The 23549-nt window shown below is 40.5% G+C and overlaps 3 protein-coding genes across 4 annotated transcripts; 2 read left to right on the top strand and 1 right to left on the bottom strand.

Moving 5' to 3' along the window:
* Positions 1 to 1420: 1420 nt before the first annotated feature.
* On the bottom strand, positions 1421 to 22999 carry ftr84 (finTRIM family, member 84). Of its 2 annotated transcripts, none has more exons than XM_049572373.1 (8): positions 22824 to 22999; positions 6304 to 6883; positions 6108 to 6203; positions 4857 to 5090; positions 4285 to 4441; positions 4128 to 4184; positions 3880 to 3933; positions 1421 to 3690 (listed from the first exon to the last, which is right to left on the bottom strand). In XM_049572373.1, the coding sequence occupies exons 2-8, from the start codon at positions 6874 to 6876 to the stop codon at positions 3149 to 3151; spliced, it is 1713 nt and encodes a 570-aa protein (XP_049428330.1). In that variant the 5' UTR covers positions 6877 to 6883; positions 22824 to 22999; the 3' UTR covers positions 1421 to 3148. The 2 variants fall into 2 exon arrangements, with proteins under 2 accessions (XP_049428330.1, XP_049428329.1); XM_049572372.1 differs by lacking the exon at positions 22824 to 22999 and adding an exon at positions 21488 to 21619.
* Positions 10302 to 13083, top strand: tppp2 (tubulin polymerization-promoting protein family member 2). The gene is made up of 4 exons (XM_049572376.1): positions 10302 to 10421; positions 11496 to 11687; positions 12149 to 12302; positions 12770 to 13083. The coding sequence occupies exons 2-4, from the start codon at positions 11497 to 11499 to the stop codon at positions 12959 to 12961; spliced, it is 537 nt and encodes a 178-aa protein (XP_049428333.1). The 5' UTR covers positions 10302 to 10421; position 11496; the 3' UTR covers positions 12962 to 13083.
* On the top strand, positions 16756 to 19948 carry LOC125886292 (complement C1q-like protein 2). The gene is made up of 5 exons (XM_049572375.1): positions 16756 to 16767; positions 17115 to 17228; positions 17501 to 17680; positions 19192 to 19323; positions 19556 to 19948. The coding sequence occupies exons 2-5, from the start codon at positions 17135 to 17137 to the stop codon at positions 19855 to 19857; spliced, it is 708 nt and encodes a 235-aa protein (XP_049428332.1). The 5' UTR covers positions 16756 to 16767; positions 17115 to 17134; the 3' UTR covers positions 19858 to 19948.
* Positions 23000 to 23549: the final 550 nt, after the last annotated feature.

Here is a 23549-nt window from a genome sequence, read left to right as displayed (position 1 = left end):
CCATGGCCGTGCTTGGTGTCTGTTACATGAAAAACATGCAAAGCAGTGTTGTACGTGCCTTTGAATGATTTCTCTTGCAAATCATGTGAGCCAAAACAGGGAAGACTAATCTTTCTCATGTGGGTTGCTGAGAAGTCCACACAAATTCCAGATAGATTAAAAATATCCACATTCGTATGTAAGCATATAAAGGCAAAAACATTTAAAGATATGAAAGATGATAGTGTGTGACTCTGAGATCCTCTATTATGTCCCGCTAGCTGCTTGCTGTAACAGCTACAGGCTATCAAAGAAAAGGTGGCAGGAGCAGCTCCCAGAGCTCTCAGCAGACACTTTTAGTGTACATAAGCCTTCAGGATTTTGGCATTTTTCTGATATGATGAATGTGTTACAGCATAATTAAATTAAATTAGTAAATTAAATAGGGGAGGTCACTAAAGTTTTTTTTAAGGTTAAGAGTTCATGCTTTGGTTGGTTTAGCCATATGTTTTTAGTACATAGACTCCTATAAATATGACTAGGACACCTTTTGGGGTACCCCACCCGTATGGTGTCTCCTGCCGTACTTCTCCCCTTTTGCTGCTGTACTTCATGGGAGAGGTAAGAGACATTGCACTTGTTGTAATTTCTCTGTTTTAGCACTGTTAAGCTGTTTATAAGTTCATTTTTTTGCCTAAATGTATTGCGTAATATGCTAACATATTCCGGGACACTTCATTTGTGTAGGGGCTCAGGTTATATGTCGTAACTGACGGAGGATTTTGTTTTTACCACTTGCTGTCAGGTGTGTTTTCTGTGTTTTGTTGCACTGGATTGGATGTAATATGGCCGCCCTTCTGCTATTGTACTTCATGGGAGAGGGGCTGGAGTTATATGGTAGTAATTAAGGAGGATTAAGTTAACCTCTTACTGTCATAGTTTAGGCCTCTTCATATCAGCACATCACAGACAACACAAGAGTCCACCAGTTACATATTTTTTTGTATTCTATTTTTTTATCTGAACACCTAAGCAAATGCCTTGTATGTGAAAACCTACTTTGCACTAAACTGGATTATGATTCTGCATGTGATGACACTTGATCATTTTGAAGCTTGTTCGGTTGTTAAAATTGATGGAGCAGTTTGTTGAAGGTCATGAACAATGTTAAGGGTGCAACATGACTATTTAGAGAGTCTGTTCAGTGTGTTTATGTTAAGTGTATAAACATGTAAAGAATATGGTGATGCTGAAGGGTCAGAGAAGTGATTGAGGATTTACAATATCCAGGTAGGAGAAATGATATTTTATGCTGTTAGAATATTATTAGTAGAAAAAGTTGATTAAACAGTCCTTTTAACTCATTTCATATATAAAGTCATGGTGGGTTGAGTAGGTTTTGAAAAATGGAAAAAAATAAAATAAAAAAAAAGCAACAACATCAAAAAGCCTATGATATTTTATTTCAGATTCTTAACTTCAGAAAGTACATAATGCTGGTGCAGAATGAATGCTCTTTTACAGATGAACAGGCTTTTTATAATATGAAATAAAGTAGTAAAGAATAAGACTGTTATGTTAATGACAGTTTTGTGTTTCAAATAATACAGTTGTGTGTTTGTGTTTTCCATTGTTTGTTATTTATTGACAATTATGACTTCTACACTTTGATATTGACAATCTGTGCATTACTGTTTTATACATCATCAACAAGAATAAGGTCAGTGCCCAGTGTTGATTAGTGTTTATCATCAGGATAAATGTAAGAGAGTCACTAAACAAAGTTAAATTATTTACAAATGCAGTCATTAAAATGACTACATCCAATGACTTTTTTAGAATATTTGTATAAATATGAACACTTAAAGGTCCAATATGTACAATTTAGTGACATCTAGTGGTGAGGCTGCAAAACTGAAACTTCTCCCATGTGCCAGGCACGTGGGAGAAAATGCAAATGGTTCTATTTAGAGGAAGCATTTGATTTGTCCATTCTGGGCTACTGTAGAACAATATGGCTGGCTCAGTGGCTCAGCTTTTCTTATTGACAAGTGATTATACACTGAGGAAAACATAGTTATGAAAATCATATTTTTGTTTTTACTGTACATACAAACACAATATTTTAGTCAGCGATCTGCAGATGAATGCAGCCTTACAATGTTAATGCTCATTGAAACAACACAGCTGAATATAGGTTACTAGCATTAGGGGATTGCATTACATGCCATGTTTGTATTAAATCAACATATATTTCTCCGAACAGGAAACAGGAACTTATATTCAATGAGATCACTATCACTATATATTACAGGAACATACAGAGTGTGGATACAACAACAATAAATGAGAGTGATTTAAAAATGTATTTTTACAGAAAATAACTCTGCACTATGAGTTCTATACCTTTCACAATGGACTCCCCACAACGTCCCTGTCAGTTAGGGTGCTTTCACACCTGCCTTGTTGGTTTCGGTTCAATCGAACTCAAGCTTGTTTGCCCCCTAAGTGCGATTCATTTGGGCAGGTGTGAACACAGCAACCACGCTCAGGTGTGCAACAAAACAAGTGGACCAAAACCTTCTTAAAGAGGTGGTCTCAGTCCAGTTACAAACAAACTCTGGTGCGGTTCATTTGTGGTGAGAACGTGTTCCGACCTTGATCCGAACCAACTGCAGTCACATTACACATTGTTTGGGTTAAACAAGTATGAGCATGTTACAGTCCTGGAGGATTATTAATGTGCGCTTCCTCCTGTACTGCCTTAATATGCACATTCAGCACATCCAGTGCATCAAAACATTGTTTTCTAGTTGGAGCCGCGCCTCGTTTTCAAACTGTATGGTTTGCCTAAAATGAACAATGCAAGCAATATAATACAAGATGAGCAGTGCTAAAATCAACCTGCGTAGTTGCCCCTCCATTGTGACATTAGAAAGTGCCACATTTATCTCGCAAGTGTACTCTTCTTCAATGTTTTGTTTACTTCCTGAATTTTTCCCATATGGAAATTCTGGCCAATCAAGAGCAGCTTTCTCGCGCGAGGGATTTAAGCTGGTCCGCTAGTAAATGCTGCGGTGAGAACATGAACCAACTCTAGGCAATTATGCAACTTTGTAACAAAATTAGTCCCCGATTCGGACCAAAGCAAACAACTTAGCAAACAACCTTAGTAAGGTGTGGGATTCTGCTTCAGCTGGCAGAGGGTAACAGAGGAACCCACACCAAAACCAGCATACAAGGGCTCACTGAACTGAGCTTTGAATCTGTGGATAAGATCCATAGTCTCTGATATGGAGTAAAAGGCCACAGTGTTTCCTGCATAATCCAGGTACACACCAATACGCGTGGCCCTGCGTGCTTCAGGAAGGTCTTTGTCTATTTTGTTGTGCCAGGCAGAGTAGCCTGAGTCTGAGCAGAGGAGACTCCAAGACTTGTCGTTATAGCCCAGAAGGCTGTGCGAATTCTTCCCCTTGCGACTGATACTCTTATAGGCCACCCCGATGGAAAACTCCCCGCTCCACTCTGCCTCCCAGTAAAATCTGAAACCAGTCAGAGGCTCTTTGCACAGCACCTGGGAGAAGCCATCGAAGCGCTCTGGATGATCTGGGTAAAACTGGACTGATTTCTTCCGTGTGACCCTCTGGTTTCCATCTGACAGGACCAGCTCTTTGTAGACTGTGTTTGGATCGAAGGACATCTTGCAGGAGTCTGAGCAAAGACAACACACATTTCTCACTCTGTCTGTTTTTCATCCACAACAACTAAATATCTGAGAATGCAAAATGAATAAATATAAATTGTTTTTTTTTACTTTTGTCAAGAAAACACAAGTCACAGTTTTGTTTGTGACAACAGTGATAGGCACTGAAAAGGCTGCATTTTAAACACTTTACTCACATCTTAGGAAGTCTGTCCTGGACTTTGGCTCCTGAAAATCAACTCTGGAAGGAACTGTTTAGATATGAAAACAGGGACATGGGTTATATTCTAATACATTTTATCATAGTTTATTTTTTAATAAATCCAAAGTGAACTACAACAATACATACATCTAATCAGACATCTAATCTACATCTCCCTTGATCTCTACCCTAAAATAAAATCTATATAATCTTGTATACATATTTCAGTAAACAGACACTTACCTTTTAGGCGTTTGTCTCCATTTCTTGGCAGAAGTATGTACACAGGGGTTTCACTGACTGTGAAGATGATACAGCAATACGTTAACCTGTCACTGGCCCACTTTATAGCTTTCACAGTAAAATGATATTTTGTTAATAATATCTACAAGGCTCAAACCTGTCTTGGAGATTTTGCTCAGTTCCTTCTTACAGATGTCATCCAAATGTTCCTTCATCTCGGTGGCTGTCTTGCTCATCTCTCCAAAGGAGAACTGAGGGTTGATGAGAACTTTGGGCACCATGGCCTCAGGAGGGACGCACAGGGTTGGAAAATTCTATATGACAAGAAGATGGAGCTCCATAATCCAGTCAACAAGTCAGAAACACAAACGTAAAAGTGAAGAAAGAAAGTTCTTGGAAAGAAAGTAGAAAAAAAGCATCAATGATTTGTTTGTGGGACTCTAACCTAAGCAGTATTTTTATGTTAGATACAATAAAACTGTCTGGTCATGTGTAACTAACAAAAGATAGCTTTGAGAGTTATGCAACTCCCAGATTCTAGTGTCTGATGTGTAAACATCTCTGACCGCAGTTTAAAGTCAAGTCAAACTTCACTGCAAACTGTCCTAAACACCAGTGAGTGTACAACCCTCATCAAGTAAATGTAGCATTCCATCAGTGTCACATTATATAACAAGAACTAAGACATAAATGTTATCATTCTTGCAGCCCTGTATGATCTTAAAGCACCTGCAGAAAGTGAATGTTGTCCTCTGTTTCGAGGATCTGTCGTAGCTCTGCATCTCTGCGCTGTAGCTCCAGTATCTCCTGCTCCAGACGGTCCACATAGCCCTCAGCTTGTGACATTGCTGCCTGCATGTTGGCCGTTATCATCTGATGGATTTCAGCCTTCCAGCGCTCCACCGCCTGCAGCATTTCATGGAAGGTCTTATCACTTTCTGCCTGTGCTCGCTGGGCAGCACTCTAAAAGGGAAGACCAGTTTGTAGAGAGGTTTTAGGACAGGGTGGGGTTTGATATTTAATACCACCATCAGATGATGCCATTTAAAAAAATCTCTACATACTGTACTAAAAGGGATAGTTAAGATTTTTTGAAGTGGGGCTCTATAAGGGGGTGGGGTTCTTTTCCATAGTCAGTGTATTTCCTTCAGTGGATAACACTGTCTGCCCCAGTTTGGAGAAGCAGGCAGGAGTACTGCCACGGAAGCTAAGCAATGGATTGGGGATGGGGGGAGCAGCACATTGTATTTGTGCCATCTAAAACAAGAATTACCTAAAAAAAAATGACATTAGTTTAAGTGTATACTCTATTTTGAACAGGCAGTCATCTCCAGGGAGAACTAAAGTGGTCAAAGCCAGACTTCATTGACAAAAACAGTAATTTTACTTGCAGAGTTGCTGCTCTATCACTGCCTTGATTAGCTAGTTTGTTTATATTATCGTATGGCTTTGGTGTTTCAAAGGGTTGGTTCAGATTCACCAAGTCACACTATGACACAAATAAACTAAATGATTGAGGCAGGGGTAGACCAGCAACTCCTGTGTTCTGCAAAGTAATTTTGCTGTTTTTGTAAAGGGAGTCTGGTAGCTTTGAAGAGGGGAACAGCTTCAGTTCCCTGTCAGGAAGGGCTGTCTGATGGCAAGGTAAAGTGGTGAAAATATTCTAGATATGGTGTACACTTAAACTGACATTGAATTTTTCTAAGGTGGCTAAAATACAGTTTGCTGCTTCCCTCCATCCACAGCAGTACATTGCAATGTTTATGGCGGTACTACACCATCTAGGAAATACGTTGAATATGGACAAATACTTCATATAACCCCACCTCAAAAATATCTGAACTATCCCTTTAAGATGAAAATTTTTGTAAAATATTTTGGGTCATATTTTCTTGCCTCCCAAATACACAATGTCACATTGCATCATAAATTTTTACAGATGTAATTATTGATGTTTGGTTAGGCAACAGCTGATCTTACTTTGAGAACATCGACATTATGTTTGAGCTCCTGCAGCTCCTTCATCCTCTCCTGAATGATGTGCTGGACTTCAGATTGGGTGACCACCAAGACTTTCTGTTGGAAGAACATGACAATAAGAGGACAGGTTTTTGTCAGTCACAGTCACATAAGAGAACAAAACATAGACAGGGTCTCACAACCAATTCAGACTCACTTGTTTCTCGATGCGCTCTTCTTCTGCTGAGGTAATGTTGTGGCCACGGTGCTCTCTGACAGTACAAAGCACGCAGATACACATCTGGTCAGAACGACAGAACAGCTCCAGGCCCTTCTCATGCTGGGGGCAGATCTTCCTGTCCAGGTGGCCCGTCTCATCCACCAGCTTGTGTCTCTTGAAGGTGGACGACTCATAATGTGGCTTGACGTGCGTTTCGCAGTAGTAGGCCAGGCACATGAGGCACGACTTAACGGCCTTGTTGCGACGGCCAACGCAGAAATCGCAGAAGGATTCCCTGTGCATGTAGGGGAACGGAGTGAGCTCCGGGAGCTGGCGCCGTGGTTCGTGGTGCACGTCTGGCAGATTGCGTCTCAGCACGGGCCGTGGTGTGAAGGTTGCGCGGCACTGTGGGCAGCTGTACACACCCATGTGGTCAAACTGGTCCCAGTAGATTTTGATGCACTCCAGGCAGTAGGTGTCACCGCAGGGGATGGTGACTGGGTCTCTCAGTGCGTCCACACACAGAGGACAGTAATCGTCTGGTGGAAGAGGGAAACTAGACTCCGCCATGATGATGCTGGAAGAGACAAATATGGGACCAACTCAGGATCAGAATTTGTGTCCTGGGTGAAACCCCACTCTATTAAGATATGAGTAAGTCTGCAAAGTGATGGTGAGTCAAGTTCTGCTGTGGTCCAGAGAGAGTCCAAAATACACTCCTGTGATCCTACAACTCCTTGTCAAACCAGAGGCAAAGCTTATCTCTGGTGATATTTAAAGGGAAGGCGGTGTGTTTACTGTAAACACAGTGTCTTCCCACAGAACCCTTTTCCCAGCATTTAAAAGAAACAAACTGATACCATGAAGGAATCTGCACAACAAGCAGTGAACTCACAGTGAAGTTAAGTTGTCAGCAAAAATACAAACTAACATAGGCAGAGGCACACGGTCAGGAGAGGCAAACCAGGCAAATGTTTGGGGCTCTCCAAGATGATTTGGAAGAGAGGCCCCCAATGGCAACTGTAAGGCCCCTTCAATCCCCCTTTAAGGCACTATACGGTGGTTGCTGCCACCAAAACACCTAGCTAGCTTAGATAGCTATCAAGATAGCTATCTCAGTTAGGACAGGGCTACAATGGGCTTCTTTTCCTGGGGTTCCTCAGGGTCTAGGACTGCCACTGACTATAAGCCATCAAGAGCATGAATGATTAAATCTCATGGAACAAAGCATGATCACCTGCTATCATTGGTGATAATGAGTTGATACCATGACACTGTGATCTGTTTAGGCATGAACTTTTTCTTGATATTTACAAAACAGGGTTTGTCGTAATACCCGATGTCAGCACATTGTGAAATCACAACACTTAGAAACCAGTCAGTCATTTCCTCAGGCATTAGTGTTACTGTCTACTATTGATTTACTTAGATTTCCCCCTAAAACCAGCATTCTTCATTAATGAGGCATTCACTGTACTCGTTAGTATTTCCAATGAGGGGACTCTTGGTCCTTCACACCCTTTGGCTTTCCATGAATGACTGAGCAGTGAGTTTCATGATGGTGCATGATGCCAAAACAACTTGTTCTGTTTGTCTTGTGAACAAAACACAGAACATGAGCATCAGTATGTGGGTACCCACAGGAGCACACTGACATCCTGAAAAACAATTGCAGTATCACATGTGCTGAAACAACCAATACTTTTCTCTCATTCTGGATTTATTTAAAGGCATAATCTGTTTTTACATTTTAAAACTTCATTGACTGTCCATTACACAGACTAAGACTACTGAACAACATAATCTTAGTAAATAATATTTTTTATGCTTTTACCACAAAATGTTTGTCAATGATTTCAGTAAACCCAGGAGTAACAAGTCTATATTTTAAGACCAATGAATGGAAAAATACCTTGTTTTTATCTGCTTCAAATTGTTGAATTAAATAACTTATGCCTATGACAGTGTGGACAAGAAATGTCTCAATGGGACAAATTTGCGTGGAAACCAGTGGCAATTAGAATATAAATGGCTTTGGAAATACTGTGGTTTCAGCAAAATGAATATAGTCTGAGCTTTATTTACACTGACTCAAAGCCAGCTGCTGGCATAGGTAATATGATAAATACAGGGAAAGAAAGAAAGAAGAAGTCAGGTAGGGTTAGACCTGCTCTTGAAATCTAATATATAATAATTAATACATATTATTTAGGTTCTGCCTGGTTTTACCTCCAATGGTTTCTTCCTAAGGGTGTGACTGATTATTTTAGCTCATCCCAGTTATATTAATTCAAGTTTCTTCTAATTTTCAGTCATTCAACAAATAATCTGTTTTAAACACTTCAGTTGTAAAACAGTTGCTCTAACCTTTTAAGAAATACTGACCTTGATACTATCATTAGACAGTCAATTCATTTTCTTTGAAAAATCCCCCATCCCAATGTGATCTGTTTAATTACAACCAAAAGCATGAGGCAGGGGAGTGTATCAGCTGCTCAAGGACATGCTTATTCCTGTGAAGCTAACACTTTAAACGAACTAAACTCTCATATGGCTTCATCCTTTTCAGGTACAACTAATTACTAGTCCTTGTGCCCAAAGATCATTTACATTCAATAACTACCAGTAGCCATTAACTTTCTAAAGCTGTGGTTTCTGACTGGTACAGCCCCAGGGTCCAGATTTATCCTTAGTCATTAGTTCAAGGTCCACACAGTTTAATATATTCAGTGTCATACTTGCATTTGGCCATGTTGTTTAGCTAGTTTGCTGTCTCTTTCAAATAGTTGTGCATTAGTCTATCAATCTCAAGCAGGAAATGGCACTTCAAAATAAAAGCTCTGTGCTGCAAATTCACAATAACTAAGAAATAAAGTGTGCAAATTTGTGAGTCCATTCAGAGTGGACCCGCCACCTACTTTGGGACTGTGACCCAGCAGTTGGGAACCACTGTTGTAAAGGAACTGCGCAAAGAAAAAAGTGACAGATTCATCACTGGTAGCTGAGCCTGAATGCTATTACAAGTGCAGACTGATACTCAGACAGAAGGTAAGAAAAAAAATGCAAAAATACTTAAAATATTTTGCCTAGGGAATTTACAATTGTGTAGTGCCAACATTTCATTAAGTACACTGAGACATAAAAAAAAAAGTACACTGAACGACGTCCGTTTACAAAACTACTATTGTGACAATATGGTGGAAATGTGGTGGAAAGGAACATTTCTTTTTGAAATACACTTTCAAAATCGCTCTGTGTTACTTACTTTCCCCCAATGTAAGTATGAATAATATGTTATTGAGTAGGATTGAGTCAGGGTGAAAACAGGTGCACATACTATATTTTAAAATAATGACAGAATACCGTTTAGCATAACAGTTGTAGTATAATAATGTACTAAATCAATTGTTTGAGTAATCCCACTCTCATCAGTGTGTAAAGAGGCCTGCTCCGTTTTCCTGGTGATATTCAGTTTGATTGAAATGAAGCTGTGAGATGGGATAATCTCTCCTGTAATGTGTCAGCTGTCATGGTGCTTTGTGCTTTGAAGGGCCGCTCTCATCTTTGTCCAGACAACAGGGCTCTTGTGACAATGACAGTAAGAGGGGAAAAAAACAGACAGGGCAAGAGGGTGGGTGTGCAATGAAGAGCAGATAGCTGTGAGTTGAGTTCAGTGTTATAGAGGGGAGAATGGAGAGAAAACTAATCTTTATTGATGTTGCACCTGCCTCAAAACATGGATTACAAAAGGCAGAAGAAATGTAACACACATAAATAGACTACCGCATTGAAATAAACACCATGGTAAATCTTTCCACAGAGGGAGCAACTGTGTGCACAGAGGCGAGGAGCTAATGAGAGTGAATAGACACAAGAGAGGCTGAGTGCCTATGATGTCATTGACTGTGCTGGTCGGTACTCTCTCCCTCCTCCCTCCCTCTTCCCTCTCTCCTCCTGCCTCTCTGTATCTCTCCATCTCTGTCGTCACTGTGAGAAAGCCTGGGAGTGGCAGGAAGGAGGAGAGGCAGAGGAGAAAGACGAAGAGGTCAAGCAGCTGTACGTGAATCAGGATTTCCCTGAGTATTTACACAGCATCCTTCCATTTACGGCAGCAGGTACACTTTATTCTCTCTTTTTCAGCATCACCGTTTCTTGCACTAGCACTGTAATACAACAGAGGGGCGATGGGGACAGCAGCAGAAAACAAGTCTTCGGACTGCCATAGCTACATGTCTCATTTCATGCTCCACTAACAACAGACAATCTGTAATATTTATGTGGTCGTTTTTAGATGCAACAACACGTTGATATCAGATTTTAAAAAATGATTCAACCTCATATTGGAAAGTGCATGTAGCCACGCAGAGCTGCATTGCTGAATCTGCAGTGTGATTTATGTACATGCTTTATGTTTTGGTTTAGTGCTTGGCAACATTTGGCAGCTGTTTTTATTGTCATCCACCTGCCCACCAATAAAGTGTCTAGCCAAAGACTGTAAAATTCAGTACAAGCTTAACAAGTGTATTTAGATGCTCTTTTTTTCTGCTATGAAAAAAAGAAATACATTATGAAATAATGATGAAATAATTTTCTTTGAAGTTTTGTTTTTATTATTAAAAAATCTACTTTTTCTTACTGAATATACATCCTCACCTTTTTTTTCCGCAGTAACAAGTTATGGTCGAGTGTGTGTCAGTGTGTCTTTGTGAGTGTCAGAGAAAGAGAGATTGAGTAGAGAGGGAGAAGAAGAGAGAGAAGGAGCATGTTTGTTCATTCACTGTAGATCGAACAGCAGAGCAGCCATTTGGAAATTGACCTGATTGAATTAAATTGGCCCGAGAGCAGCTTGAGTAACAAGAATATAATGATGGATGAGAAAATGTGTATCTGTGTGTGTGTGGGGGTGGGGGCGAGAGAAAGCAAGAGAGTTCACTTAGACTGACTGATGGCAGCCCTTTTCTTGGCAGGCCCGGTGGTCAATCAGCTAATAGAGTCATTATGAATATGTGTTCTTTAATTTCACAAAATGTCCTCACAAGAAGAGAAAGTAAATGACCATCAGCCAAAGTGAGGACATTGTTGAAGGGCTTTTTAGGGGTTAGGACAATGCAACCATTGTCGACAATTAATCTGACATGTTGAACATTATCAGTTTGATGATGTGTGTATACTGTGTGTGTATCCATTAGTATGGCTGAGGGCTCAGTGTCTCTGGCAGAGGTGGAGACCTCCTTCCAGAAGTTTGCAGTCCATGGTGACACTAAGGCCACAGGGAAGGAGATGAACGGCAAGAACTTCGCTAAGCTCTGCAAGGACTGCAACATCATCGACGGCAAGAACGTCACCACTACAGATGTTGACATTGTTTTCAGCAAAGTCAAGTAAGATTTCACTCAGGCTCAACGTCCCGCAGCTAAAACATTCAGCAACCCAACAACCCTGTCACAGTCTAACAAACAGCCATGAAAGGCAGACGTCAATATCAACGGCACAAAACCATGACGACAGTAAACATTATAGGGTCATTAAAAATTCATCAATGCTAATCTTAGCATGCTAACATTCACGCTCACGTTCACACCAACAGGCAATTTAAAGTCACCAGTTGAGCTAACCTGCATATCTTTGGACTGTGGGAGGAAGCCGGAGTACCTGGAGAAAACCCAGAATGACATGGGGAGAACGTGCAAACTCCATACTTTAATAATAAAAGTGTCTAATCACACTGTTATACCCACTGTAGCCCCCTCCTGCATCAGTATGCAAATAGGTGCAGGGCATTATTCAAATAATTTTGTTATTTTCCTCAGAAAACATTTGCCAATGCTGTGTGTTTCCTCAGGGCAAAGTCGGCTCGTGTAATCACATTTGAGCAGTTCAGCCAGGCCCTGACAGAGTTGGCTCCCAAACGATTCAAAGGCAAAAGCAAAGACGAGTCGCTTCAGCAGCTCTATGGTCTCATTGTTGGTAAGGAGCCTGCCAACGTTGGAATCACTGTGAGTGTTTTATTTATCAGTTATAACCTCAAGATACTCACCTCTCACCACTCTAAGGCACACAACACGCCTTAACTAACTAAGTTTTTGTTGTGGTTTAATATGTTTATGGTTTATGATCTCTCTTTCACTGGGATTCATAACAATGTGTTCACATATCTGTTAGTTTTATTGGTCAAATCTGGTCGATATGCCATAGCCAAAAGGTGCATTATTGTCTGCCAGTGTCTTTCTTGATTATACCACTGGATGGTGCCAAAGAAATTTCAAATCCAGTGCAGTCCAGCTCTGTTACTGGGATTATTTGGAAGTGCTGGAAGAAATAAACAGTTGAGTTGAACAGAATTTATGAGAAAGTAAGGGTAGCAGATGGAATACAGGGATGTGTGTGTGAGTGTGTGTGTGTGTTTGTGTCATTACCTCAGGGAGTGAAATTACTGCTTTTTTAAATCTTCTGTTGTTTTCAGAAAGTAGCAAAGGCAGCAGCAGTGGACAGACTGACCGATACCACCAAATACACTGGAGCGCACAAGGAGCGGTTCGACGAGTCAGGCAAAGGAAAAGGAAAGGCCGGACGCGAGGACATCCCCGACAACAGTGGCTACGTGGGAGCTTACAAGGGCAGTGGCACTTATGACCAAAAAGTGAAAGAAGCATAATTCTGACAGAGTATGAAACCTTGTTTTAGTAACTTAAATTAAGCGTGTTAAAAAGCAACATGATTAAATTGGCTACTATATTTTTCAAGACAAAACTAATGTTCTGCATAATGTCTCGTGGGCCTAGCATTAGAAACACTAATTGGAGCCATGGAAAAAAGGGAAAAAACATATAATTGGAGTTTCAAGGTTTTTATAATTGACAACCAGGATGAGCAACTTAAAGAAACAATTTCCTGACAACAACCCAAAGACAATGAAAATGCCTCGGTGCAGTTAGTACAGAAATTTTCAATGGGTCATAGCATGAACGACTGATTGCTCTTTATATTTTCAGTGATTTTAAAAGGGACCAAAAGATAAAACTGTACTTGCAGACAAGCATGCTTTATAGACACTATCTCTGCTTTGCACTAACACTGTGCCTTAGTATAGTATAGCTGCTAGCGCAAATGCTTCGATATTCAGTATTGTGCTGCTATTTTCACTTATCTTGATGCAATGGATGGTACTTTAGGGGGTTTCAAATAAATGACACTGTGCTCGTGGTCACACTTGCTAAACTTATCACTTTATAGTTCAGTGCCTTTTGCTACATGACCAATCAGTGCCCATTATTATCCTCAATAAGTTTATTCATATCATGAAATTAATTCTACATTTATTGACAAACAGTGAAGAACAGAATTATTCTGTAATGATGGAGCTACAGTGCAACATACATCTTTATTCCTCTTGTTTTTTATGATACATATTGTACATACTTGTCTGTTGCAGCCATGCTACCCTTAATATATATCTCTGTAACTTAAAACAGTCTTCACTGAGCTCATATATTACTGCCCTACAAAGACTAACTGCAGTAACTATGCTAAAACTGACACTAAGAAAAATGACTTTGACATGTTTTGACTGTAAAAGGCTCACTGCGGTTTTCCTTGGCCCGATAGAATCTCAGATCTCCTGGAACCAAAGGAAGGACACAGTGACTGCATTTACTGTGGTTTACCTCGGGGTTTTGACTGGATTTTGTAGTTACTGCATTTTTTTTTCATCCGAAAAAACAAGACTGAATCGGTAAATTTTGTCACAAAATAGAACAGCTATCCAAAGGTTGTAATCCTTAGGTTGTAATAGTCCGCCTAGTCTTTTTTTGGGGGGGTAGAATAGGTGACATTAAAAACAAACAAAAAAAGGAGTGAATTTACATATCAGAAAATGAAAGAAAACTATTTCTCAGGCATAAGTTGTCAGTGAGTAACTGTTTAAAGCAATGGAGATTATAGCAAATAACCCTTGCCTCCAACCTTCCAGAAATAGCTGGGATACAATTTCCCAACATAAAGGGCCCTTGAAGAACAATAAACACTCAGCGTACACTCATCCTCCTACCTGGACCCTCCTTGTAATGTGACACTGATGGCATTTATGGGGGATTCATAGGACCAACTTTAACAATGCTCATGGTATGTTTAAAGATAGCTTACCTCCTCTGTATCTCACACTATAGGCCTGAGCTGATAAGCATCACCTTTGTGTGGATCATGCCATTGAATTCCATAATAGCCTGTATTCTACACTCATGACTCACTATAATCTCTGATATTTCAAAAGATAGTGAAGAAATAAATCAATAAACGACTGCAATATAATAGAATTTTTGTGGAGTAATCATTGTGTTTTCTGGGTTGAAACTTTTTCCTCATTCTTTAAATTTAACCCTGCAGGAACTGCTGTTTAGGCCACAACAAGCTGTAGACAACACTGACTTCATATCACCCAAAAAAGCAAACATTATCCTGCATTTGGAGTCGTGCTCAAGGTCACCTGATAAGTTCAATATTCACTCTTTACCAGGTGTCTTACTCTTTAGCAGCAAAATGCTCCACTCTGTCCACCAGCTAACTGTTAACCCTGGCATTTTGGGGACGGGCAAGTAGTGTACAGCTGGCTTCTCAGTGAGAGAGTGAAGATTTGGTCTGTAAATCCAAAACAAAAAAAAAGCCAAAAAGCTCCATGTGGGTTCATCACTAAGCAGAATCTTTCAGACTACATGTCGTAATCCAAGTCACTGTTATGGCACCATAAAGAAATATGATGATTTAAGTACTGTAGTACAGTATGATTATAGTAGCCTTAAACATTGTTCGGGGACACCTAGAATAAGAAGGTATTTTACTTTTACAGCAGACAAGACAGACAAACCAACACCACAAAGTAGTTCAAATATAAGAAAATAAATAATTTTGTGAAGGGATATAATCTGAATACTTTGAGAACAAAGATAATTTTTTTGTACTATTCTTATGTAAAAGCACAAATCAAACCCTTTAAAAATCAAACCCTCTATATAGTGTAGACACTACAGGCGAAAACATGTTTTTTTCAGGCACTGGGCAGCTTTGAGATTTTGGGCCATTTTGCTTCCATAACATGTCTTCTATAAGACTAGTGAAAGAAAATGTACAAAATACCCTTTTAGGTGTTTATTTTGTTCAGACTGTTCTGGAAGTGGATGGAAAACGTGCATTTTTAAATTAGATAACATTCATCATTTCAGAAGACTTCATAAGTCTGTGTCTCAATGTAAGTAATCAGCTGGGGAAGTTTTTATGGTGATATCTGTTAGTTAAAATGTTTACCTTGTAGTGTTTTATTTTTTTTCTCTAAAAATGTATGGACTATTACAAAACGTATCTGTAAAGGCCATTTTCTTAAAACGAGTTTTATCTCATTCTCTGAGCCAGAAATCTCCACTTCAGTAGCACGTACGTTCACCAAACTTTCCAGTTTTATTCCTGTCTATATTCTGAAGGTTTTTATAGAGAGATTTTATTCATATATCATTCATAGCCTGATTTATAAGATATTTTATTGCCAAAAGCATAGTTAAAATATTTTTTTTAAATGGCTGTTTTTTAAATTTATAGTTATAAAAAGAGATATCTAAAATTCTGAAAACTTGTATACAAAAAATAATTGTTGTTCAGTAGGTAATCACTTAGGGACGTTTCATTGTGGAATCTTTTAGGCCTAGGTAAAGGTTTTACCCTCTACACCTGCAGTGTGACACGTGGATCATTACCACAAAAGTGTAATGCCTTAATTGTAAGTATGATAGAGGACGCAATAAATCATTTAGTTCCTATAACCTAGAACATGTCTTTAAAGACTTGTTTATATAATACTAGTGTCAATATTCAATTCAGCATTTTCCATTTCAAACCATTTCCCTGCAGTTAGACAGAAAGACTCACATACACCATCAGAAACATTAGCCTTAAGTAAACTAGGACCTTCCTTGATCGGGTGTCATCTGTTTCCAGTAGGTGCAGAGGGATAAAGCAGCCAGCTTATCATAGACAACAAACTGAGCGATCCTATCAGCCAACCTGACACCTCTGACCTCATAACCAACTTACACACACACACAGGCCCTGTAAGATACAATCTTTAGGAGATTTTGATATACACTAGGGAGCTTATCAGGATGATCCCTGCTGAAACCTGCCCTCACAGGTCACACCTAGCCTGTGGAGCACGGGGTTGAAAATGCCAATGGGAGGGAAATGAATGAATTAGGGAAAAGAGCAGTGGGCTGCCAGCTGACTGGACAGTGGACACAGAGATTTCTCCACCCACTTGGAAATAAAAGTGAAGTTAAAGTTACAAGCCATCATTGTGTGTATTACTGCAAGATCCAAAGACCCTTTTGAGTGTTTATCAGGATAACTGGTGGTTTTAACGCTGGAATATAAGATTTTACGTGGACATACACTGAAGAGGACGTTCTGTGCTGGACTGCAGTGAGTCAAGACATTTGTTACTGAAATGAGACAAATACAAAGCTACATCTCAATTCTGTTACAGGCTGTTAGTGTGGCACTTTATGCAGGCTGTTCTTGTAACATTTAAACATTTGTTTTTAAGCCTTAAAAATGCAAAACATTGCTAAATTTAAATTCCTTCCACAATTAAGAACAGAAACATATCTGCTAATTGAAACATTTTACTTGACAATAAGATTGATGAAGATATTTTTGAAATCCAGTGTTATTATATAACAAATAAACAATAACATTTACCAAAATAAAATTAAAAACTGTGAAGAAGTACTTTCAGCAATGTTCATTCTCACAAGCTCTGTCTTTAGACATTCCCTTGTGTTGTGAGATGAGAGCTGTGGCGTGCACTCTGCTCGTCTTGGGCCTGCTGTGTGACAACGTGAGTGGTGAAGTCACTATCAACAGTCTACGGGTGGCAGCAGGTAAACTAAATTACCTTCAACTAATGTTCTGAGGACAACCTCACATGTTAAAAACAACTGAGGGTTATCAAGGCATGTTGGTGCCAGTGATACAGTGGAAGAAAGAGATAATCCTGCTCAGAGAAAACAAGTGTTGACATTTTGTCCCATTTCAGTATTTGGTTTTTGCTTTGAAATATCATTGCAAGACTCTGCACATATTACATCACGGAAACAGCAGCTAACTTCAAGACTCATAACCTCTTTTCCTTCCCTTTCTTCCACATTTGTAGAAGCATGGGATGGGGAGCTGCCATGCAGAATATGGGACTGTGAGTGTGTGTTCAAGCACCAGCGAGGCTGCTGCTGTGCCAGCCATGAGCTCCAAGAAGTGAAGGATCAAATGTTGGTGAGAGTGATGGACCTGTCGAGGAGCGTGGCCCAGCTGGGTGGCAGCCTTCTTGAATTCTTAGGTACTTTGGATGATGGACATTAGTAAAAACAGTCCACAATATGAATTTTGGAGACAGATGAAAGAATCATTTACAAATTGCATGTTACATTGACTTTGTAAAAAAAAGTTTTCGAGCATGCCTCCACGGTGAACAGAAAACCCACAAAAGGCAAACAGTAGCAGATCTACACCAAAACATGTATTTCCAAACTCTCACACAACTGGTGCAGTATAATCCAAGACTCATTACTTCTGTCGTATACAGACATACAGTATATTTTTACTGCATCATCACATTTTAAAAACAGCTTTGCATGCCTTGGCACATGTGTGTGTGTTTGAACTCATAGCTCAGAGGCACATGCATGCTCAGCCACGCTCAGGGCACACTACTTAAAGGTGGAAGTGTTTTATGTTGTACAGTTTTAGTGAAAATGCATGTGTTTGGGAAGTTCTGAGCATACTACTGGATACGTGAGACATGGAGTTGTGTGAGATTATGTAAAAGGATGTTTTGCTTTTTGTTGTTCGTAAATGTGGTCCCTAATGACTTAAATTCATAAAGAATTTTTTGACTTTTTTTGATTCTCTTTTCACCGTGGAGGCATGTGACAAAAATGTTTTCTTAATCAATTCAAGGTCACACGCTGTGAGTAACTGATATACCGATGGTCATTTTGCAGGTGTAGTATTTTAAGTTTACTTAGAATACAGAAACAGGACCTCTTCCGTTTCAAGCGCCATCTTGGAAGGCAGCCTGCTAGAATTGCTCATCATTGTCTTGTCTCTTTTCTCAGTCATGCCCAACACTACTTCTCATTAATATATCAGATTCAATATAACACTGATTAACAGGCATAGTCTGTTTTTTTTGTTATTTTCGTTCATTTTAGTGACTCTTTTACATCATACTCCTATTGTTACTCTAGTAGGCACTGGTTTTTGCTTTTGCTCCTAGAAAACACTTCCTGTATATTTGTATAATCTGCCAGATATTTAATACTCCATTGTTTTAAGACTGGGCCCAGTGAATGACCCTGACCCGGGGAGCCAACTGGTTATCTGGTTGTTACTGGTTGTGAATCGTTAAAATTGTGGTTACTGCACTTAGTGTTCCTGTAATTTGAAGCATTCTCTGGCACAGGAATTTTCTAAGGGATAAATAAAGTTCTATTGAATTGAACTGAACTTAATTAAATTGAAAACTTGTAGACCTGCTTTGATTTCATCCACACTTGTCGCCATAGTTATGACTCTAAAAATGTAGCTAGGTAGTTTTATGTAGAAGGAGAATATTGTCCCCAATCTTAATCCCACCTACTGAGATCTGATTGGTGAACAGATTCTCTAAATAGCCACTTATGGGCACAACAGCAGACCTATTTGAACAGATCTGAGATGTGCATTGTAACTAACAGGTCTGGAGCTATGCAAGAGAAGTCCTCAGATTTCATTTTGAACAATGTTGAAGACACATCTGACAGTAACAACATGCGTTTTTCCTTCCCTGTTGGCTTGTCTCTGTCTCAGGAGGGATGAGGGTTGCATTCACAGCCTCCATGAGCTTCACAACAAGCTGCTTTGGACCTTTCACCAGAAACAGCTCCATCCCTTTTGATGTCGTCACCCTTAACCATGGAAGGGGATATAACCCCACACTAGGTAAGTGCATGTGGTATATATATTCATTCATGTGATGGCTGGATTTATGTCTGGATTATTAGCAACTTTAACCACAGATGAGTAGCTGGATTAAGTGCTTAGTGATTCAAAGAGAAGTAAGTGAGCAATTAATCCCGAGAAGTATTGGTTCATCAGTGTAACTCAGTTTATCCAACCAATATTTGTATTATGATTATCATCATTCATTTTAAAAAATGCATATTTGTTCCAGGTATATTCACAGCTCCACGTTCTGGACTGTACTCGTTCTCCTTCTCGGTCTATTCCAAGGTTGGTGGGGAAGGCACGAGGATATACTACAAGATGCAACTCATGAAAAACGGGGAGGTGGTGGCATCTACTTGGGAAGACAACAGAGACGACTCAGAAGACAGCAGCACCCAGACAGTACTGCTGCCACTGCAGCAGGGAGGTCAGGTCTACGTAGAGCTGCTGAGCGGCAGGCAGCTATGTGGGAATGTCAAGGGCCTGAACACCTTCGCTGGCTCCTTGATTCACCCCACTCTGGCCTAACACTGATTTATTTCACTGTGGACTAACATGTCTGCCTCATTTGGTGTCTCAAAAGTAATATTGTAATTATTACAGGGTAATGCCTTATATGTAACTGCACTGTGTGGCCTTTTTAAAAAACTTTAATAAAAACGCATGAATAAAAGCATTTCTGAAACTTTATTTATATTTTTGTTTAATATGGGCCCTAGGCCTTTTTTGGGGTATTTTTTACTGCCTTTACTTTTAAGCTCATATCACAGTCATTATAATGGCTACATACACATGCTATATCTTGTTTTTTTCAGGACAATCTGGGCTAACCAGATTTGCCATCATTCCATGTCCTTCTACGTGCCTGTATTTTATATTAATTTTTATATCAATGAAAAAAACAAATCAGTGTTACTAAATTCTTACATTTTTACATGTATCTCAACATAGCAAATTGGAAAATGACATATTCTGCTATATATGAAGAGGGGAGACTCTCTGGAATCTGGCAATATAAGAACCATGATGGTGGGACATTCTGTCACTTCACAGTTGTCCAAAACATGTGGTTTGTGCCAGGCGGACATGATTACCAGTATTTTTTAATTATTGCAAGAAATTCCATTGACTCATTCACAAGTCAAAAATGTGTTTTATCTGAAGGGAACATGCAATATTCACATCTAAGAGAATAGAAAAATAGTCAACCAAGTGCAATGATGTCCTCCAAGATAATATTTGTTTTTCAGTTTCAGTTATATATTAGGGGGACATTTTGGGCATTGGGGGGGACATGTCCCAATCAATGTATATGGTGACTACGGCCCTGTCAGCATGCATAATTAGGCTGCAGTTGTCTGGGTGCACAAAGGTGAAGTGTGCTGGTCTTGTCATACAAAGTTTGATGGAGTGTCAGCTGGACAATATGGAGATATTTGCATCTTGAAAGCCGGACTACAAATGTGGATAGACAGGGAGAAACACACGCAAGCCTAAGACGTGGTAAGATACGATATTCCTCACTATATGAAGTGACTGATAACAAGATCTGTATAATGGATTGTGAAGAAATTCGTCAGGTTTTAATTTTGTAGACAATTGATCTTTAATGATGGGATGACAGCACAATGATGTGTGTGGTATCACATGAAAGCTATGCTCCTGCACTTTCATGTGATATGCGAGGCATTTCTGTGAGAGCCTGCGTTCTCGAGTAATCCAAGAGTAATGTGTGTGCAAAGCTGTATGAAAGCTCTGTTATACATCATTTTAGTGTAACTTTTTTTTTTTTCGCTGTGAAAACATTGGACTACCGACAAGTGCTTGGTCTTGTCAGAAAGCTACGGTTCTGCTGTGTCACTTGATATGCGTGGCTTCTTGCTATGACGCGGAGAAAATCAATAGAGAAGAACAGATGTGAATTTGGACGCACTATGCGTTGTTCAGGCCCATAGGGTTAAAGAATGGTCATATGGTCATATGGTGATATTTTAACAATCGTGTCTTGTGAGACTAGCCTAAGGGCCTTCAGTCTACTATGATTCAGGACTCACTTGATATTTTGCTCCTCCTAATCGTTTATGGATTGAGTTATTATCCTGCCATGCTTTCATGTGCAGTGTAAACATAATAATGTTAGCTAACAGCATTAGCCTACCTCCACTCCTCTGCAGCAGGTAAATCCGCTGTGGGAACAGCAGTTGTCTTTAAGAAAGTAAACTCTGGATTTCTTCTCTTCTTTGACAGACAGTAGTCATCCCGGTGGTCACTGCGGACCTGCAGGTCTTCATACACAGTTTGTGGACAGGAGTGTTAGGATCCATTTGTAAGGCAACTAGCCAAAACCTTAGCGCGTCCATATCCAACGAAGTCTTTGACACCTATTTGAAGTGACATCTGGGGTGCTTTGTTTGGCCTGCTGCCCCTGTGACCTGGTCTCAGGTGAGCAGATGAGGATGGATGGATAGATGGATGGAACCCTCAGCAGTTGAAATAAATAAAGGCTCGCTCCACTATTTGAGAATTTACTGTATTCAATTTAGACCACTGGCTCCATGGTAGTTTGCTGTTTGCAAATTATTATACCAGCTCACATTTTGAAGCAACCAACGGCAGATGCATGTAGAGTAGCTAACTTACAGATAGCTGGCTAACCTCAGCTCAGGTTACGGTTGGCTCTTTGGCCGCTCATATGATTTACCTCAAATGAGACAAGAATAGAAATAAGCTAGCGCAGCCCATTGACCCTACGGCATACCCTGAGTTAGATTTAGTAGAAAAGTTTGTAATAAAACATTCGAATGGCATAAAGGCTATGACACTTCTAGTGCATCACTTTCTCGTGCTTCCACTCCAGAGATTGAGAGCGTAAACGTAACCATAAAAAACTCACTACAGCTGAACTCAAGGCAAGAGCATCTTCAATACTACTGCCAGTTTCACAGATAATGCATGGAGGAGAGCAGGGGAGAGTCCCTGCGCTGATGGCAGAAGAGCCATAGGCTGCAATTGCTCCGTATATCCTGGGACTGAATTACAATAATATATTTTTCTCTTTTTCATTGATGATCTGAAAAGTCACTCAATCTAGTGAGAAGTCGCCTAGATGGCAGCAGTGTGCAAACCCCAGCTCCAGGCTTCACAACTGGCTGGTGGCTATGTTGGCAGCGTCGGTCTAACTGTGCGTTCACACTGGACGCGAAATCGCAAATTCGCGCGTCAAGATTACATACAAAGTCAATGCAAAGACGCGATTAGACGCGAATTCGCGCCGGGCGGCGCGATGGACGCGTTTAGCGCGACCTGATGGACGCGATAGACGCGATGGACGCGGCGCGATAGACGCGAAATTCGCGTCCAACGCCTCATCGCTCGAGTTGAAAATATTGAACTTTTGAGGCGAATTCGCGTGACTCTGTACCGCGAAAGCCAATCAGCATTGAGATTCTCCCGACGTCACTGGCGTGTGTCAACAACAATAAACTGCTACTCACCGGAGACAGATGGACAGGCGCACCGCAGCTGAAATGGAGCGGCTGTAATTGGTGTCCTGCCCGGAGATCCTGGCGCCAACCCTCGCCAACAGGTCCTCAAACTGGGCCCCAGTCAGCCTGAAGTACCGCTGAAAGCGGCTATCATCCAGACGGAGTTCCTGGAGGAGGTGGTGAAACTCGCCGAGCTGGATGCGCTTCTGCAGGATAGGGCGAACCCAAAAACGACGGCGTTTGGCCCTCCGACGCTTCTGGGACTTCCAGAGGAGGTAAACAACAAAGCAGCGATGGTGGTTATCTTGCCATGGTCGTCAGTGACGTCTTGACGCCCTGACGTCCAGTTGTTGATGCCGGGATGAAGGAGAAATTTATCAGCGGTGTGCGGCTACCCGGAGCTATATGATACTACGTGTCTACTCTACAGAGACCGCAACAAAAAGGAGCAGGCTTGGGTGAAAGTCGCCGAGGAAACTGGTCTACTTGGTAAGTTCTGTAAATATGTGTCCTTAATTAGTTTGCGGAATGGTTGTACTATGAACGTTAGCACTAGCTTAACTCCAGTTAGCACAGCCGGCTTCCCTGCTACTCGCACGAATGACGCGATGACGCGAATGAACAAAATGGTCAGGCGTCCAAACTTGGGCGTTACGGGCGGCGCGTTACTCGCGTCATGCGCGTGCAATTCGCTTCACTCGCGCCCGGTGTCTTGTAGCTGCAGCAACTGAAAGT

The sequence above is a fragment of the Epinephelus fuscoguttatus genome, linkage group LG3, assembly GCF_011397635.1.
Source record: "Epinephelus fuscoguttatus linkage group LG3, E.fuscoguttatus.final_Chr_v1".
Taxonomy (NCBI): domain Eukaryota; kingdom Metazoa; phylum Chordata; class Actinopteri; order Perciformes; family Serranidae; genus Epinephelus; species Epinephelus fuscoguttatus.
The sequence above is the reverse complement of the archived record's forward strand: the minus strand, read 5'-3'. Positions and strand labels throughout refer to the sequence as shown.

Coding starts and splice junctions, on each gene's coding strand:
- ftr84 (XM_049572373.1), bottom strand. CDS start 6,876: ATGGCGGAGTCTAGTTTCCCTCTTCCACCAGACGATTACTGTCCTCTG. Junction 4,442..4,856: donor ACAACATTCACTTTCTGCAG/GTGCTTTAAGAT, acceptor CTTGTCATATAG/AATTTTCCAACCCTGTGCGT. Junction 3,934..4,127: donor TGGAGACAAACGCCTAAAAG/GTAAGTGTCTGT, acceptor ATATCTAAACAG/TTCCTTCCAGAGTTGATTTT.
- tppp2 (XM_049572376.1), top strand. CDS start 11,497: ATGGCTGAGGGCTCAGTGTCTCTGGCAGAGGTGGAGACCTCCTTCCAG. Junction 11,688..12,148: donor ATTGTTTTCAGCAAAGTCAA/GTAAGATTTCAC, acceptor GTGTTTCCTCAG/GGCAAAGTCGGCTCGTGTAA. Junction 12,303..12,769: donor CTGCCAACGTTGGAATCACT/GTGAGTGTTTTA, acceptor TGTTGTTTTCAG/AAAGTAGCAAAGGCAGCAGC.
- LOC125886292 (XM_049572375.1), top strand. CDS start 17,135: ATGAGAGCTGTGGCGTGCACTCTGCTCGTCTTGGGCCTGCTGTGTGAC. Junction 17,229..17,500: donor CAGTCTACGGGTGGCAGCAG/GTAAACTAAATT, acceptor CCACATTTGTAG/AAGCATGGGATGGGGAGCTG. Junction 19,324..19,555: donor GGGATATAACCCCACACTAG/GTAAGTGCATGT, acceptor TATTTGTTCCAG/GTATATTCACAGCTCCACGT.